We start from the raw sequence: 19,948 nt of genomic DNA, 5'->3' as shown, positions 1-19,948 counted from the left end.
CAAACAAGTACTGTAATTGCAAAAACAGGATATTTTCATGGTCAGTCAAACCTTTATCTAATGAGGTTTACCGAGTTGAATAAATACGACGAGTGCTGAAAAACTCGAGTTTTGCATCGAGTTCTATCATCATTAAACAACATGACTTTTCGCATTTCCGAAAAAAACTCTTTGAATATTTTTTTTTAAATGAAATAAACGTATTTCTCTGGCAAACCCGAGTCACCAGTAGAATTTGGTATTAGAATATTAGAATGTTGTTGCAACTCGCTGTCAATCTAGATTTTATCTAACCCTCTTTATTTATTTAATTTGGCAGAACCTCGTTCGATTAATGTACAACTCGTGCTCGCAAAATCACTATTTTGCAACATAAAGTACTATTATAATTTTGTTTGTGGATTGTTTTTTTATGTTCAAAAAAAAAAAAAAATACTAAAAATGGCAACACAAAAAACTCAAAATGTTTGTTTCTTTTCCCTCAATGAACACGCTACCTTATGTTTCCACGTCCCTTTTGACAAACACTGCAGTCAGTCAGTCAGTGACGTGTTGGCTATACACTCCCCGTACGGTATCAGTGTTGTTTTGGATCTAGCTGCAGCTCTCGCAGCAACTAGCCAAGTGGCAACGATGTCCCACCATCCGTCGCGAAAACCTCCGGTACGGCCCAACAGGCGGGCGGCGGCCGCAGCCGCAAAAGCACCCGTCCCAACGGGTACGGACTGGAAGAAAATCGGCTTCACCGGCGTCGGGCTGGTAATTTTGACGGCCGTGGCCGCCGTCGTCTACCAGGGCTATCTGGAAACCCGGGTCGTGACGCCGTACAGCCAGAAGAAGCTCGCGGCGGCCAGCTTCGACACGAAGATGCTGTGGGGAAGCTATCGGCCAGGTGAGTTTTTTTGTTTTGTTGGTTTGGGTTTTCAAATTTGGAAAATGGAAAAAATATTTCATCGGAACCGGCGAGAGTTGACATTGCTGGCAAAAAAACACCTGTCAGCGTAGCATTGGGTGGTTGTCAAACCGGTTGTTTGTTTATGTTTACGAAAAATGTGCTCTTCCAAAGGGGCTATGAAAGCAGTTTGTTTATAGTAGACTGCACTGGAATGCAAACTGATGAAATTGTTATGAGAAGCATTTTGATGAGTTTTGTGATGAGATCAAATTTATAAATATTTTAGATACAGTTGAAGTTGCAGGCCAAGGGTGCACATGATACTGATGATACTCGTCGGTTGACACACCTAGGCGAGGAACATCCCGGAAAGAGCCCAACTACATCCGTAGTGCTGTTTGGCCAAAACAGCATGGCTCTGGTTCCTTGCAAGTGTCCTATTTTCTTACCTCCACGTTGGCTTGGTTTAGTCATCATGATGACAAGGTGTAACCTAGCTGGTGGCCTGTGGAAACGACTCGTAAACCTTTGACCAGCGAGGGTCAGAGTAGAGACGGCTAGAAGAAAGGGGCGCGTCAATGTGGGAAAGGGAAGTAATTTGTGATTGTAGACGGTATTGTTATGATTCGCAGTATGTTGAGTCAACTGCTGTGGATGTACCTGAGTATCGCAGAACGGGGTTTCTCTTTTTTCCATTTCAGCTAACAGCTATCTTCTGTTTATTTTGTTTCACTGTTTTTCTAAAACGGCTTCTGTTTACTATCCTCCATTTGATTTCGATTTTACGTATTTGATTCTCTTATTTCTTAACACTTTTCCACTCTATTTTACCAATTGATGCTACTGTAACAAACTATCTGCTTTCCCTTAATTTGGCAGCGATGTCAATTTTGTTTATCATGTGCCTTTTCTTTATGTATCTATTTGAATAATTTCTCATCTTCCCTGTAAATTGCCCATCATAACAATAATCTAAGCTTGTTTGTTACCTCTTTTTATTAACTATTGTTAATTTCTATATCTACTTCATAAATTACTATCTTCCTATTACTATTGATTCTTTACAAAGTATGTTTCCTTCACTGTCCATTGTTTTGAAACATCACCTTTTTCTTAAGCAAGTGAGGTTCGAGCCCTTGCTCAATTTATGGAATGATTAAAGGATTAACACAAATATTACTATTGTACTTTTGAAAAACTTTTCTAAAATGCTTAGGACCAAAATATTGTAACAAAACACCGCGACAAAAGAAATAGCAACAGATAAACACGACTCAACAATAGGGAAGATTTCAGGAGAAAACAATACACAGTAAAATAACAACTAGTTTTTGAATTCAAACTAAAAATAAAACAGTTTTTGCTTTAATGAAAGTTGATAGGCACACTTTAAATGGTTAGGCGCTTATACTTACATCAAACCCTACGTAATGTACCACCCCCGGCCGAGTTAAAATGCGTAACCGGAAAAGAAGGTGTGCATGCCTGGCACGAACACTCAAAGCGTGTTCTAGCGTGCTGCTCGTACTGACTCAGAGCAAGGGTGAGATGTAGGTGTAAGGGCAGTGCGTGTTCGTCGGGAACCTAGTGCATAAGATCGGTCAAGGCCCGTTCTTACACTGAAAATTGCGAATTGCGAATTGCGAATTGCGAATTTTAGATACAGTTGAAGTTTGTATGGGAGAATTCGAACAAATGTATGGGGAAAAGCAAAAAAATCAAAATTTGGCCAAAAGGTGGCGTTAAATGTGTCGGATCATTGTCAAGTGTGAAATTCTAATGTAAAATTTTATGACAACAACTTTGTCAAAGACCGCAAAACGATCCGAGTTTACCCTGACGAGTTATTAACGATTTCAAGAAGAGATTTTTCACCAACTTGAATGATTAAAAGAGATTTTTCATAGGGGAGCAGCATCTAATTCCAGCGTGCCTCTAATGTTGGCAGGTCAGAACTTTGACATTCAATTAAAGCTAATTAAAAGCGTTTTCAACTGAAATCGAGTGATAAATAGCTCAATAAGAAGTGAGCAAGCAAGTATCTATCAAAAGTTTTGCAAAATTTATTGTTTAAATAGTGAAAATCAGCAAATTGGATGGAGTTAGGAGCGAGTGCTTAACCTGCCAAAGATACGAGAACTTCCCCTAGTTACTTATTGTGGAAACCGTGGTGTAGGGGTAAGCGTAGTTGCCTCTCACCCAGTCGGCCTGGGTTCGATCCCAGACGCTCCCGGTGGCATTTTTCGAGACGAGATTTGTCTGACGCTTTCCGTCGGACGGGGAAGTAAATGTTGGCCCCGGTCTAACCTAGAAGGTTAGGTCGTTAGCTCAATCCAGGTGTAGGAGTCATCTCCCTGGGTACTGCCTCGGTGGAGTCGCTGGTAGGCAATTGGACTCACAATCCAAAGGTCGTCAGTTCGAATCCCGGGGTGGATGGAAGCTAAGGTGTAAAAAGAGGTTTGCAATTACCTCAACAATCAAGCCTTCGGACACTTAGTTTCGAGTAGGAATCTCGCAATCGAGAACGCCAAGGCAATGCTGTAGAGCGAATGATTTGATTTGATTTTTATTGTGGATTTAGTTGGTAGCTGGATTTTCTGGCATCCTCTCACGGTCATTGGAAGCGGTCGTGGATAGACCTAGGGGTTCTCAATTGGAGTGAAAAAGTTCAAGTTATAGAAAAAATATGGATTAAAATTTTGATTTTTAATCACTTCTCCGACATTAGGAATAAATGTTTGAACATGCTCGCTAATTTTTTATTCAGTCGGAAAAATATAATTTTTCTTGAAAACAGTTTCATTTTTAACCACATGATCACCCCTAATTCTGGCTCGATGCCGCCATCACGCGACCGCGAGCTCCGTTTGCTTGTCAACAAAGCTGCAGCTGGATGGTGAGACTAATGGTACGTTCGTTTGATGGCTAGTTCCACACTGAGTGCCGCACTCAGAGCTGTCAAAGTGTTCCTTTGAAGAAACTCGCGCTAGTGCCGCACGAGTTTCGCCGCCATCTTGGAACTGAAACTCTAGTGCTTATGGTACGTTCGTTTGAAGAGCCGGTGCGGCACTGAGTGCCGCACTCGTCGGTGCCAGTTTTGGTTCAATCGAACGTCATTTGTCAGTGCGCGTGGAACTCGCATGAAACTGAAAAAATATCGAGTGCGGCACTAGAGTTTCAGTTCCAAGATGGCGGCGAAACTCGTGCGGAACTAGCGCGAGTTTCTTCAAACAAACACTTTGACAGCTCTGAGTGCGGCACTCAGTGTGGAACTAGCCATCAAATGAACGTACCATTAGTGATATTTTTTCAGTTTCATGCGAGTTCGAAGCGCACTGACAAATGACGTTCGATTGAACCAAAACTGACACCGACGAGTGCGGCACTCAGTGCCGCACCGGCTCTTCAAACGAACGTACCATAAGTGACAGAGGGAGGGGTTTTGACATTTTATGCCCGCATCTGGCCCGCCCCTGTTTCGTCGGTTGTGGAGCCGATGGTCGTTTCCAACGACCGAGTCCAGCAAGGTACTGATTGTACAATATTTTTGTCTAAGGAATCGAATAAGGGGGGTTCCCTAATGCCGATTTGTTTTATTGTCACCCTAATGTACTTGAAATTCGCAACGTTTGAGAAGCGCATTTTTTCAAGTAAATTTTAGCATTCTAAGAACATAAAAAATATTCAGGATTATTAAAATCATACATATCATCATAATTGTTATCAACAGCTTGTTTTGAGACTTAAAGAATGCTCTCCTTTCAAACTATAGACCGAAATTAAGCTTTAAATAACCTAAAAAGCCTTGTATTATGTACAAAAGACACAATAAGTCACTCTATTTTGTATCAAAGTTTGAAAAAAAAATGTTTGAATATTCATATTTAGCATTCATTACTTCAAATTGACTGTTTTAAGTACATCAAGGTGATATGTCGGATTTCGAATCATGACGTTATTAACTTATTCAAAAACAGAGAATATAACCGACACTGATATTATTTTTATATTAATAACAAACTAATTCGTTTTGCTTGGAAACTGTGATGTTAGCGGATTGTAGACTGGATTTCGCCATGTATAAAAATTGATCGTTGGAAATAAAGCCAACTCCACCTGAACCAGATTCTCAGCACCGTCTATTGCCGACCGCTCCCATCTCCGACGCGCACCAGGAGCAAGGAAAATGATTTGGAAAACGGGAAGAGTTGATGCTCCACTTTTGTAAGAGGACAAGGGAAAATCTCCACAGTATCCTCACATAAATTTCGCTTGGAATTGAAGGTTTTTGAGAAGGTATAAGGTCTATGAAGATTGCGACCAATTTGGTATTGGTGAGAGATGATTTTTTTATAGGTTTATAGGTATAGGTACATAACTGGTTTTGTTGTTATTGTTTTTTTAATTATTAGCTTATTACAACATTTTGATAATTGCCCGATTTCAAAAAAATATAACATATTTTTGAAGTTGAATGAAATCAGTGAACTTAGGATGATTTCTTGCAAAATATGTGCCACATTTGAAAAAAAGGTTAAATTAACAGAAAGCAGACAAACTATCCAAGTATGTAAGTAACTAAAAAAGCTAACATGAAAATTACACTTAATTATAGACACTTAAGGAATTTCTAGAACAAATTATTGAGGTCTTGTGAGATATCATGATAATTAAAATTGTTTTGCAAAATTTAATCTCTTTATATAAAAAAAAGACTACATTTTATGGCCAAAATAATTTCCTTGATAAATTTGGTCAACATTTTCCCATAGTTAAAGCTACATTTACAAAAAATAGTAACAAATTGTGTAATGACTATCTATTCTTCATTTCTAGGGGGATATATCAAAAATTCAAATAACCTTTATGTTTTAATGTTTTAAAACAACACAGCTAAAAAAGAAGTAATCCAGCTGCGTGTAAAAGGCCTGGGTGTAAAATAAATATTGCATTATTTGATGCAATTTTATGTGATTTTACACTCTGAAATATGTAGCCCATGAGTATGGGAAGGAAACCTGCTTCCCGAAATGTCAAGCGTTTATCCTTACAGATTTTCATCGGTCTGGTGGCCGAATGGGCTAAGGCACTAGTCCTTACTGTTGGTGCTGGGTTTGAATCCCGTCGGTTGCAATTTTTTTTGTGTTTACAAAAATTGTACATGCAGTGTGTAATATTAAGTGTTTATTTTGACGAAGGTGATGTGCATGCTTTTGCATACGATATTCATCGATTTTTTTTGCTGTGAAGTTTCAGGTTAAGTTTTCTAACAATTTTTGTTATAACAGGAAACTGAACAACAGTTTTTGTTATAATAGCAGATCTGTTGTTGAAATTTCCATTATATCTGTTATTCCCATCTGTCCAAAGTGCTGTGGTTTGAATCTCGATGGATGCGTCAATTTTTCTGTATTGAAATTCACTCATTTTAATGAGAATTAAAAACAAAAGCTTGGCATATTGATTTTCTTTTTCCTTTATTTAAAAGTTTTTCATGTGCAAACTGCAAATTTTAACGTTTTATATGATTTAATGATTTCTAATATTCAAGAAAAACATTTACCTTCAATTCAAGTTTTTCTCCCAACCTTTCAGGAATCTACTTCGGCCTGAGCACGCGCGAGGAACACCCGCTCGCGACCGGCCTCATGTGGTACTTCCCGAAAGAGCTGCGCCAGCTTTCGGACATCCGGCACCTGTGCGAAATCGGCGACAACCTCAAGCAGTACGGCTGGACCGCGCACGACGGGCGCAACTTTGGCGTCCAGCACATCCAGGACGGCCCGGTCCTGCTGGAGACCTCGTTCGTCAAGGACGTCCACAACAACGCCCCCAGCTGGACGGCCAAGGTGGACGTTAGGACTACTTCTGCGAGGAGTTCGCGCGACACAATCTCTTTGTTGTGGTACGTCGCGTTCGAATCGGATGACGACGGGTTTATTGGGTTGAGTCAGGGCGGGGAGAAGCTGCCAACGATCAGCGCGTTTTCACCGACGGCTGGTCAGCTGAGTGTGAAGTTCTCGCAGGGTGGGGAGGGGGTTCAGGAGGTTACGTCGGTTTGTGTTGAGGCACGGGGGTTCAACACGCTGAAGGAAACGATCGTGGAGCATTTGAAGGTTCACCGGGAAGGGGAGTCGATGTCGTACTACTTGTTGGATAAGGAGAGTCGAATGAATTGTAGCTTGGTGGCGGTTTTGGTCACCGTACGGACGCCTACGACGTTGTTGATCCACATGAACAGTGGGTACGATGCGGACAGTGAGATTTTGACGGAGAAGGAGTACGATCAGAGTCTTGAACGGCACGTGAAGAAGTTTAGTAGGAGGTTTAGCAATACCTTCAAGTTGCAGGAGAAGGGTTTTAATGGTAGTCAGGTTGGATTTGCTGAAGCGGCTTTAAGTAACATGGTTGGAGGAATCGGTTACTTCTACGGAGCATCGAAGGTTAAAGGAGAGCACAACGAGAATCCCATCAACTACTGGAAGGCTCCGCTGTACACGGCCGTGCCGTCGAGGTCGTTCTTCCCGCGTGGTTTCCTGTGGGACGAAGGCTTCCACGGGTTGTTGATATCAAGTTGGGACATCGATATCGCGTTGGATATCATGACCCACTGGTTGGACCTGATGAATGTTGACGGATGGATTCCGCGCGAGCAGATCTTGGGCAGTGAAGCTCTGGCTAAGGTTCCGGCTGAGTTTGTGGTTCAGCACAACAAGAACGCCAATCCGCCTACGATGTTCCTGGAACTTCGCTACCTGTTGAACAACTACCAAGCTGAACTGCTGCAACCTGGTCGCAACAAGATCCTCAACTCACTTTTGCCACGACTTCAAGCCTGGCACTCCTGGTTCAACACCACCCAGCTCGGAACCCTGTCCGGAAGCTACCAGTGGAAGGGACGAACGGTCACCCCCCAGGAGATCAACCCCAAAACGCTTACTTCCGGTTTGGACGACTTCCCCCGAGCATCGCACCCCGACGGCCAGGAACGCCACGTTGACCTGCTCTGCTGGATGGCCCTGGCGTCGCAAACCATCGCCGATCTCCAGCGCTTCCTAGGCAAGGACGACACCAAATACCGCGCCGCGTACGAATACCTCTCCGACACGAACCTCCTCGACAGTCTGCACCTCTCAACGTCCACCAACACCTACGCCGATTACGGTCTGCACACCGACAAGGTCACCCTCAAGCGATACCAGTTCCAGCAGGAGGAAAAAATGCTCCGCGAAGTCCTAGATCAACCCAAGTACCGCTACGTCGACTCCGTCTTCGGCTACGTCAACCTGTTCCCCTTCCTGACGAAGCTCCTCCCCCCAGACGCATCCTCCCTGAAAACCACCCTCGAGAACATCCACAACCCCGACCTCCTCTGGTCCCCGTACGGCATCCGATCGCTGTCCAAGCGATCGCTACTCTACATGAAGCACAACACCCAGCACGATCCGCCCTATTGGCGGGGTCAGATCTGGATCAACATCAACTACCTGATCCTGGGGGCGCTCGATCACTACGGCAAGCTCGAGGGACCGCACCGGGAGTTGGCCCGGCGGATGTACGGCGAACTGCGAACGAATCTGGTGACGAATTTGTACAAGCAGTACCAACGGACCGGGTACATCTGGGAGAACTACAATGATAGCACCGGGGAGGGACGGGGCTGTTATCCGTTCACCGGGTGGAGTGCGCTCGTTGTTATGATTATGGCGGAAATATATTGATGGAAAGTGTGAAGATGTTGTTTAGTTTATATTAAATATCACCTGTTAGTATTAAAAAAATATTAAATATCACCTGTTCCTGGTTTCACAGCATCGTTGCTGGGATGGCACATCGGCGAGTATTAAGGAGGTGTTAAACTTTATCAAACTTTGATTTGAAACAAACCCTTTTGTGTTTGACAGTTTGACAGCTGTCAAATCAGTGTGCAAACTGTCATCAAAACAAATCGAAATAAAAAAAATCTTCAACAAGGCTTTCTCAAATTTCCTACCACAAATAAACATTATTAAACCGATCTGTTAAACATAACTCATCTACACAGCGCGCTTTGATTTAATATCAAACAAACATCTTCTGCGACCGTTGCCTGTCACACTAAATTAAGAAAACCCAAAATCCACCGCGAATGACACATTAAATCAACTGCACTCGCCCCCCGAAAACAGACCAAAAAAAAAGAAACTCAAAACAGAACCCGCCAAAAATTATAAATGTAATACATATCATTTTCGGTCACTTTCGCCGCCCCGTAGCAGCTGGCGCTCGCCTTCGCTTCGGAACTGATTTTCGACCAATGACCGACCGACGCGATGTTAATTAACGGGTTCCTCACTTACCTGGGGCCACCTCGTCGTCGCCCGGGTTTTGAGTTTGGGTGTCGCACCGCGGATTAAGACATGGCATAATTCATCAGAAATTTCTGCGAAAAAAAAACAAGGGAGAAAGGAGAAAACAGAACGATGAAAGTGATGATTTATCGGGGCTGTGTGTCACTGCAGAAGGAGTTCTCAAGGGAGTAGAATGTTGTTGAATTAATTTGTTTTTTTTTTTTTTTTTTGAAAAAAATAATAAATGCAGATTCCACCAACAATAGAAAGAAAACAATATCTGGAGTGTTTTGCCTTCCTCATATTACTGAGGAAAGGCTATAAAATCACTCGAAAAATGAACTTCTCAATTAGACCTCCTAGACCCACCTTCATGTATACCTATCGACTCAGAATCAAATTCTGAGCAAATGTCTGTGTGTGTGGTGGGATGTTGATCAAAAAATTGTCACTCGATTATCTCGACATTGGTTGAACCGATTTCGCCCGTTTTAGCGTCATTCGATCCGTCTTGGGGTCCCATAAGTCGCTATTAAAAATTATGCAGTTTAGTTATGTACTTCAAAAGTTATGCTAAAAAAACGAATTTAACAAAAGTCCGGAAGATTGTAAAAAGGGTGGTTTTTGTAAGAAAACCCGTCATGCTATACATTTTCAGAAAGGTATTCAAAAGACCTTTCCAACGCGTCCAAGACATTGAAGATCTGACAAATCTATCAAAAGTTATAAGCACTTAAGTGTTATTTATATGCTTTTTGGAGGCCGGATCTCAGATATGTTGATGAAAACGTTGTCCGGATCTCTCGTGCAACCTATCGTTGAATAGGTATTCAAAAGAGCTTTCCAATGCGTCCAAAACATTGAAGATCTGACAAACCTATCAAAAGTTATAAGCACTTAAGTGATATTAACGCACTTTTTGCATTTTGGATAGCACCCTTTAAATGTGAGGAAGGCGCCAACCACATAAAGGTGGATTAAGTAATGTTTTTTTATTAAGGTCCAATAAACATCCAATAAGCAAAAACATAAAATTTCTTTAATGAAACTTTTCAAACAAAAAACTCCACAATTGTATACCTTGTCAAATAAGGTAAAAATATTTAATACTTTTTGATTTTCAAATTGGAAAATCAGACCTTGACTTTCATTTCCCAATGCATTTGGACTCATTTAAAAATATTTCGAGATTGAAAGATTCGAGATCGAGATTTCAGTAACAACGCAAAATTTTGTATATAATTTTACTTCTTTAGACCATTTATTATAAATTTTCACAAAACAAGTTTTTTAAATACCTATTTTTTCTAATTTGCAAAATGCAAACGACGATTGTCAAGGAATCATTACACTATCGCAAACAAACAAACTCGCACTTTTTCGTGTTTGACAGTTTGCCAAACTCGCAAACTTGTTTACGGCAAACTCACAAACAAGGTAAAATGTATACTCACAAATCCAGGCAAACAAACAAAGCAGGCAAACTGTCAAAAAGTACGAGTTTGTTTGTTTGCCATAGTGTAATAGCTCCTTCACTACATAAGGTGCTTTGTAAAAAATAGTATATTACCCTAAAAAGCAATAAAAAAACAATGTAAACATAATTTTCCGCTGTTTGACACTCCTCCTATTTTGAATATTTTCAAAAATTCAATTTTATATGTTTTTAAAAATGCGGTTTATCGTGAAAATGTTGTTGGAAAATAAAGTTTTATTATTTAAAATAATATTTTGTAAAAATGTACAAATTTAAAAAAATACCGTTTTTTGTGAAAATTTGTGTGTTTTTTTTAATACAGTGTTGTGAAAAATTTAGAATTAATAAAAGCGGTATTTAGTGAAAGTTCAAGTATTTAGATACTACAATAATTTGTGAGAATTTTAGTATTTTAAACTAAACATTCTAGTGAAGCTATAAAATTTCACGTCGTTAGAACCCATATAGCATATTATGTAATTTTGATCATTTAAAAAAAACACGATACATATGTTGTTAAGTAAAAAGTAAATCTTTCCCAGTTCCTGAGGGGAACACCCTTGAAGAGTATCGGGGCCGGCATTTAAAAAGCGGATGCAATGGCAATTTCATTCTCAACTTAATGTTAACATGTTAAGGTTAATGTTAACATTCCATAGGTCGCCTTACTAAGGTGTCGTGATAACGTCCAGTTTGTGACGATACACTACCTTCTCTTTACTAAGCAATCCAATCCAGAAGAGAAACGATCAGCAGTTGAGTTGGAGCCGGGATTTGAACCCCCGAACACAATTTCGCGTCATTTTGAACCCATACTACATCCCAGTCACGGCGTTCTAGCAAGATTCTAGCAGAGTTCTGACAGAGCTGGATATTCTTACAAAATTCTAGCAGAAATATTCCACCGTTCTAGCAGGTTTCTGACAGAACCAGCTCTGCTAGAATATTTCGTGACTGGGATATGACGAAGTATTTTCTGAAATACGGATTTTTATTTTAAAACAATTTTAATGTTTTTTGTAATTTTTTTAAATGTTTTTTGAAAAACTCGGTATTTTGTGGAAATTTCAGAATTTTAAAAAAGGAGTAAATCTGAGTACCTATTTTGAAATACAGTGTTTTGCAAAAATATTACAATTATCAAAAAATACAGCATATTTGAAAACTTTATTTTTTTTTCTTCAAAATATTATTAAGAAAATACGCAATTTTGTAATTTGTTGTGGAAATTTTAGAATTAAAAAACGTAGAAAATCTGCGAATTTTTTAAATACAGTGTTTTGTAAAAAAAATCGCATTATCAAAATATACAGATTATTTGAAAACTTTACGAATTTCAAAACTATGATATTTTGTGATAGTTTAAGTATTTTTAAGAAAATACGCATTTTTTCAATTTTTTGTGAAAATTTTAGAAAGGGACCATCCATAAACCACGTGGACACTTTAAGGGGGGGGGGGGGGGGTATGGCGATTGTCCACGCTCCATACAAAAAAGTTTTTTTTTTGTATGGACAATTGTCCAGGAGGGGGTGGGGGGGGGGGGGGGTTGAGATTACCAAAAGAAGTGTCCACGTGGTTTGTGGATTGTCCCAAAAAAACCGGAGAAAATTTGAGTATCTTTGAAATATAGTGCTTTGTTTAAAAAATCGGATTATCGAAACATAATGATTACTTGAATTTTTTTTTTTTTCAAAACTACGGTATTTTGTGATAGTTTCATTATTTAAAAAAAATATGCATTTTTTAATTTTTTGAGTATTTTTTAGTGTAAATTTTAACAATATTATGCATTGTTTGATACCCATGCTGAAACTTGAATATACACAATTCCACAAATTGACATATTGTTTATTAAAAAAAATACTATAATATGTACTAAAAAAATATATGGAAACAGATATTTTGTTAACATCTCACGCATTCAAAAATATAGGTTAATTTGTGAAAATTTGAGTTTTAATGAAAAATACGGTATTTTGGGAAAGTTTCTTAGTAATAATAGTTTTAAACTAGTTGCAAGTACCTAATCGTTGATTATCGCCGATAAAATTATTATTATTCGAAAACGAAACATCTATCGTTATTGGCACGACGATAAAAATAACATTACCGCTATTGCTGGACGATAAAATTACCGGCGATAATTCTCGTTCAACAATAGACAATTTTCGTTTTCAAAAAGTTTCTTTTTCCAGTTTTATCAACCAACTGTGTGGAAAAAAATCCCTTTTAAAAAAGGTTGAAAACGATTAAGGGACTTTCGCCAAAATCAGCCATTTAAATACATTTTTAATTCCTGATTTTAGATCATAGTCCAGACCATGAACGAGCAACTGCAACAAGTTTGACACTTTCCAATTTTCCATAACCCATTTTGTGGTTTATTAATGATTTTTAATTTTGATAAATATGGCCAGAACTATGGGAAAATTTCATGGAAAATTTTGACCAATTATGTCAAGGATATTATTTTGGCCTTAAAATGTGGTCTTTGTACCAAAACTTCTATAAAAAGTGAAATATTTGAAAGCTGATTTTTGAAATTATTGACTTGTAGGAAAATTTTCAAAGTGTGCGTAACGAAATATTTTATTATTTTTATATTGCTAAAACTTTGGGTACTTTCAAATTTTTTTCATGTTCGCTATATTGGTTATTTGCTCACTTAGATACAAGGATGCCAGATGCACAGATTTGTCTGTGTTTCACAGACATTTGAGCTTGTGTCAGACATTTTTTTAGGTACACAGACTTTAAAAAAACTTCATTAAATTAATATTTTGTAAAAATTTTAGCCAAAACTTATTTACTTAGTTCTCAAATGCTTAAAAACGCAATTTCTGATGGATTTCAATGACTGTAAATTGATATATTTGAATTTTAGACAAGTTCACAGACATACACAGACTTTTTTACAGACATTTAAAAAAAACCATCTGGCATCCCTGCTTGGATATTTTGCCGGGTCTTTGTTAAATTTTCCATTTTTTTCAAATGTTGAACAAAATTGGCAAGCCGTCAGTCAATGTTAACTGATTTTGTACAGCTTTTGAAAATATGCATTTTATAATTGCAACTTGCAACCAAGAAATATTTATTATTAGCTAATAATTAGAAAACAATGTTGTTGTTGTTGTTGATTTTATTAGGGGAACTTTAACCCTATGGGTCGTTCGCTCCCGTAGAAAACAATATCAAAATCATTTGTTTACCATTGCAAAAACATATCTCACCAATAAATACCAAATTGAGTTATTGGGAGCATTTTTTCTCTATTATTGGATTTTCTTTTAACAAATTTTAATTTTTGATAGAACTTTTCCAGTCAGCTCGGGTTCTGGCCGGAACTTCGAAGTCAAGTTTTCAAGAAACGCTGGGAAATTTGATAAAATGCCGATTTTCTCTTTTCGCCAGAGAATTCCCCCGCCCCATGTCTGCCAGAGAGGCGTTAACATTCTGCGAAGACAGGAATTTTGGGGGACGCGTAAATTACTTCAACACTCTACATACCTTCACCGGTGGAAGTGCATTCGTGACGGTGAGTCCGATGCTCCGGAGACCCACGATGGGCGGGAAGTCGGTCGTGTACAGACGCTGGAGACCGTGAGTGGTCAGCAGGACGGGGACGTTGTGTTTGAGGCGTTCCTGCTCGTATTTCACTAGTTGGGACAGATTGTTGAGTCCCAGGCCGCTGTAGTTGGCTTCCGCTAGGATGTCCGCCAGACACTGGACGTCGCCGAAGCCCAGGTTGACGCCCTGGCCGGCGAGGGGGTGCACGCGGTGGGCGGCGTCACTGTGGGAGATTCTTGTTGTAGAAGATTTTTTTGAGAGTTACGTTAGAGTTCTTACCCTATCAAACAGACGCCCTGACCAACATAAGTACTGGTATGACCTAGCCCTAGCGGGAACGCAGCTCTGGATTTTTCCACGACTCCCTCAACTTTCGGAGCCGGTTCCAGCCGTTGTCCGGTTGCAGACGAAATCAGCGAGTTTACATTTTTCATGACATCGTCAACCACGCCGTTTCGTGGATAGGATTTGGTCTAAAAAAAGTAAAAATTGTCAAAATTCCTAACTATTCCTAACCTCAAACCCCCTTACAAAAGCTTCGTTGACCGCGGCGGCAAACTCCCCATCGTCCAGCTGAAGCAGTCGCTTAGCTTCCGGCACCGTGGTGGACCAAACGAGCGAGCTCATGTCATCGGCGAGGGGGAGAAGGGCGATCGGGCCCGTCGGGAGGAAGCGCTGCCAGGCGGTCACGTTGTTTCCACCGGCGGTGCCAAGTTTCAGCGTGGCCACGACGCCCATCTGGTCGTACGCGAGCGTAAAGTTGTCCACGCCCATCGTGCGGCGGACGAGCGAGTTGTACCCGTCGGCACCGATCTGGAATGGGGGAACAAGATGAAGAAAATATTAGTTTACATTTTTTAGGTTCAATATACATCAGGGGTGCCCAACCTTTTGACCCTGCGGGCCAGATTTGATTTTTCTGAAGCTGTGGCGGGCCGGAACTATGTTTAATGAAAGTTGGAAAAAATCAACAATTCTTTTTTCATCAAACAATTTTTATCAAGTTATTTTAAAGTAAAAAAATAAATAAACAAATATTGCAAATAAGATTCATATATCTTGATTATAAGAAAGATAAACAAAGATATCTTTAAAAAAATATATATATTATATTTTTTATATTTGTTTTTGTTTAAATTGTATTGTAATTATAGTTCAACCTCCTCAACACACCAATATATTAAAAAAAAATCAATGAGACATGATAAAATTTATTTAATTAAAATATGTATCCAAATCTTCTATACAAAAAAATACCTTCTGTGCAGTGATTTTTATTTTAACCAAAACTTTAACACTGTAAAGTTGTTCTGAAAAATACACTATTTTTTGCTTATTCATTTATTCAAAAATAAATTTTAATCAGGTTCCTCAAAAAAAATAAAATTTCAATTCGAAGTAAGCTCAGAAAAAAATATTTAGTGTCTTTTTGTAAGTTTTTAGACAGCAATCTAATTTTTCATATATTTTACAAAATGGATAATTTTGTTTTCTATCTCAGTTTATCAGTTTGATAATTGATTCTGAAAATAACAATAAAAAAAATAATAAGAATTAAATAACAACATAAAAAATTTTTGAATTTCAAACCAAAATTAAAAAAGTACAAAAGCAAAATTTAAAAAAAAACGTTGAAATAGCAACATTTTATTGCAAAAACAACAAAAGGTTCCTATTTAATTTTTTATAATGTACAAAAATTTAATGTGATTTTTTTTTTATTTATTTTGAAATGTAATTAACATTCGGGACTGGCAACACCAGCCAGCAACAGTCAACTGTTCGGAGCTCCTCAAACTTTTCGATTTTTTCGCCGTAATTAACAGTGTTTACCCGCGAGTTTGCTGCTCCAGCATGCCAAGGGCCGGCCGTGGCCGTGGCAGTTCGAGTGCGGCCTCGAAAAACCCGCGAAGTTCATCTACCGGCAGAGTGCAGAAAGGTAAACATACCAACGCCGCATCGACCGCCATCGCGCACGGGAGCGTGCCCGGTGACGTCACCGATCCTTCTTTTTTACACGTGTCATACCGTCCACGTGAGTCCCCAGTACGGACGAGACAATCGACCCGGGCATCCGGAAGTACTTCCGACCAGCAGCAGCAGCAGCAGTCCACCAGCACTACGACAACAACCACTTCCAACGTTCCCACCAGCAACGAATTTGAGATGCTGAGTGGAGAAGAAAACAACACCGCCAGTGACAGCAGCAGTGCTGGCGACGACGATGACGATGATGAACTTGCGCGCAAGCAAGGAAAGCAGAAAAAGTGTAACTCTCCGAAGGAACGACGACCACCTCCAATTTTTGTTTTGGATACGTTGGCGGACGATGTTGACGAGTTGCTTGAGGGACTCCAATATTGTCTTAAAATTAGTAAAACTTCGGTGCAAGTGATTACGCATAAAAAACAGAATTTCGACTTGGTAGTGAAGAAGTTGAAGTTGCGAAACTTCAAATTCTTCACATTTGACCCAGCAGAGAAGGTCCCAGTGAAGATCGTCCTTCAGGGATATCCGGACCGCCCGATCTCCGACCTGGAAGAACACCTGTCGGGCGTCAAGGTTAAGCCTCGAGAGGTTAAGGTGCTCTCGAAATCGACAACGGTGACAGGTACGTACACATTGTACCTCCTGTACTTCGATCGTGGGTCGGTCAAAATCCAGGACCTACGGCAGATCAAAGCACTGGACGGCTTCTTCGTGACGTGGCGATTCTACACGAAGAATCCGACCGACGCAGCGCAATGCCACCGCTGTCAAAAATTCGGACACGGTTCAAGAAACTGTAATCTTCCGCCCCGGTGCGTTAAGTGCGGTGAGACCCACTTCACCGAAAGGTGCAATCTTCCGCGGAAAGACCAGCTGGGGGAAAACGCCCAGCAGCACAAAGCGCGCGTCAAGTGTGCGAACTGTGGTGGAAACCACACGGCGAATTTCCGTGGCTGTGCCGCGCGGAAAAAGTACCTCGAGGAGCAGGACAAGAAGAAGAAAGCGCCAGCGTCCCGCCAACCTCCAAAGACTTCGAGCACGAACGCTGCAGCAGCTGGCGGCGGAGCGGTTCCACCGACCAACCCAGCGTTCCCTCCCGGTTGGGGAGGTTCGTACGCTAGAGTAGCCGCTTCTGGGAGCGGTACTTCACCGGGACAAGCAGACGTTACCGGAGATGATCTCTTCACGCTTCCCGAGTTTTTCGCTCTTGCTGGAGAGATGCTCACGCGCTTTCGTGCCTGCCGGAACAAGGCAGAACAATTCCAAGCTCTGAGTGAGCTTATGATGAAGTATATCTACAACGGATAAGCTGCCTTGTGCAGCGAAGTTTTTCGACGTCAAAAGACAAAACAAACTGTGATCTAGTTTTAAGCTTTTCTATCTCTATCCTTTTCCTTAGCAAATTTAGAAGGTTTTTTTAAAATAATTTTTCCTTCTGTTGGCAAATCCATTGTTAGAATATCCAATTACATCAAAATGAACTATAGTACAAATCATAGTTGAAAGGTACTCCAAAACTCTATTAGGTTATAAGAATTACGAAATTGTGAATTGATTATTTACTAATAAAAACTAATAAAAAAAAAAAGAAATGTAATTAATTAATATAATATTTTTTTTGAAAAGCCGTCGCGGGCCGGACGTTGGGCAGGCCTGATATACATGGAAAATAAAAATGGAAAATAGATGCATTTTGATTGCAATTTTTTTTAGATTTATTTGAATCCTAGAGAATCCTTTGAAAAATTACTGGAATTAGATGGATTATGTTCGTACTTTTGTCTATTTCTCACGAAATTCTCTTAGAAGTAAATATTTTCCTTCAAAATTTGACCAACAGCCAATAGTTTTTTCAAGCAAAAAGTACACACGAATTACCCCAAACCTGACACTTATTTGAGCGCCAAACGCTAAATTTATGTATTTCAGTGAAAAGCGAAGTTTATTGCAAAAAGTTGGCATTCACGCCTATGATAATAACATGCCAAATAACCGTCATTGAAAAATGTTACTTTCGCATAAAAAATCGTATGGAAATTGTACTTGACTTGGATTACTCGAGTTTCCGTCGAACCAAGTTCTTATCTAGAATTTAAGCTCAGTACACCCATACAAATCAGCTCAAATTTGAACAACTCTAATCATCAAACAAATCTAATTTTATCATTTATTTCAAAGAAAATTATGGTACAAAATCGATTGTTGAAAAGGAATAAATTTTAGAATACAATTTGTTTTTCAAAAAAAGATAAAGAAGCTAGCTTATCCTTCTAAAACAAAATCGATGTTTTTTTTCAGCTGCTGATAAAAAAAAATATCTTGTTATTTATTTATTATTCTGATTTTTATTAACAGAAGATAAAACTTTCGTGAAGCTTCCTTTTTTCAAAAAGAAATATTTTCAATTTGAAATTTTGATTATTTGTTTATTTGAATTTATTTGAAGCCATTTTTTCTGGATAAACCATCATAACTTATTTTTGTCTAAATACACTAAATTTTCAAATATTCGTTTGCATAGCTACAATATTTGTTTGGAGACGAGTGATGCTTTGGATATTAAGAACGGAAGGACTTTGATGCGTTAATATAAAAAAAATACAGTGTAATATCGATTTTGAATATTGGAGAAATACTTATGGATCGATTTTTTTTTTATTTAAAATAAAAACAGTATCTAATCACAAAGTAAGTTTGAGTGTGACAAAATTATTTTAAACTTTTAGCATTTTTAAATGACATTGAAAACATCGTTTTTATAAAAAATAAAAATGCTTTTAACAAGTTGATAAATTTTTACGCAAAAAATTTTCCGATTTCATCCGATTTTAGCTGTCTTAGACTCAAAAGAATGGTAATTAGTTTGGCTTTTTTGGAAAAATAGTAAGAAGTTTCAAAAATCTAGCTTAACATTTGAAAAGGTCGTATGAAAACATAAAATGCTGTTTTGAAGGTCTCGGGACCAAAGAGCCTATGTCTGAAAATATTTTTATCGGATTCCTCAAAAAATTTCACATAACATCAAAAAATGGTGAAGTTATGTTTTCGATACTCTGAGATACGATTTTTTGAAGATAAAAACTGGGTTTTTCGACGCGCCAAATGGAAAAATGACGAAAACGGGAAAAAATCGACTTTTTTCACTAAAACTGCGATAACTTTAAAATTTCAGCGATGACCTATACATGTAAGGGTACCAAAAGTTGCGTATTTCAATTACGAAAATTTAAGATTTAAGAAGTTAAGATAAGATTTAAGGTGTTCAAATTTTCGTCAAAATTACCATCGCTAAGGTTGCTAATAGAGTTTCCGAGAAAAAAAATCATATTTATATTAAGTTGACTCAATTCATTGAAATTTAAGGTAAAATTGTTGAAAAGTCACAATTTTGCCTGAAATTTGTTAAACCTATTTTTGTTTATAAAATTATCGATTCACATTGCATTTTAAACTGAATTCAAAGCACGACTCAATTTCACATTTTACATGAAATTTGTTCTACTGAAAATGCCTATAAATTTGAAAAAAAATCTGAATTATATTTCAAAAACACATGATATGTATTATTTATAAACTTATTTTACATTTTAGTGGAAAATTGTCCAAAGAATCCGAAAATTCATCCCGTTTTCTGATTCGAAATCATGATTATTGAGAAAATAATGACACTTTGAGGATATTCAA

The 19,948-nt window shown here is 38.7% G+C and overlaps 2 protein-coding genes across 2 annotated transcripts in view; one reads left to right on the top strand and one right to left on the bottom strand.

The window, feature by feature from the left end:
* Nucleotides 1–577: 577 nt before the first annotated feature.
* On the top strand, nt 578–8,629 carry LOC120413722 (uncharacterized). Its single transcript, XM_039574649.2, has 2 exons — nt 578–892; nt 6,491–8,629. Exons 1-2 carry the CDS (start codon nt 634–636, stop codon nt 8,614–8,616), a joined length of 2,385 nt encoding a protein of 794 aa, XP_039430583.1. The 5' UTR covers nt 578–633; the 3' UTR covers nt 8,617–8,629.
* A 285-nt stretch (nt 8,630–8,914) lies between these two features.
* LOC120413715 (ubiquinone biosynthesis monooxygenase COQ6, mitochondrial) overlaps nt 8,915–19,948 on the bottom strand; it is a 44,158-nt gene continuing 33,124 nt past the window's right edge. The window contains exons 3-6 of the mRNA XM_039574638.2: nt 14,807–15,088; nt 14,555–14,748; nt 14,216–14,498; nt 8,915–9,317 (exon numbers count right to left, since the gene is read on the bottom strand). Of these exons, the coding sequence (XP_039430572.1) occupies nt 9,288–9,317; nt 14,216–14,498; nt 14,555–14,748; nt 14,807–15,088 (789 nt within the window). The 3' untranslated portion in view covers nt 8,915–9,287. The remainder of the gene's footprint in view (nt 9,318–14,215; nt 14,499–14,554; nt 14,749–14,806; nt 15,089–19,948) is intronic.

This window comes from Culex pipiens, chromosome 1, assembly GCF_016801865.2.
Source record: "Culex pipiens pallens isolate TS chromosome 1, TS_CPP_V2, whole genome shotgun sequence".
Taxonomy (NCBI): domain Eukaryota; kingdom Metazoa; phylum Arthropoda; class Insecta; order Diptera; family Culicidae; genus Culex; species Culex pipiens.
Note: the sequence above shows the minus strand (reverse complement) of the source record. Positions and strands in the feature narration are given on the sequence as shown.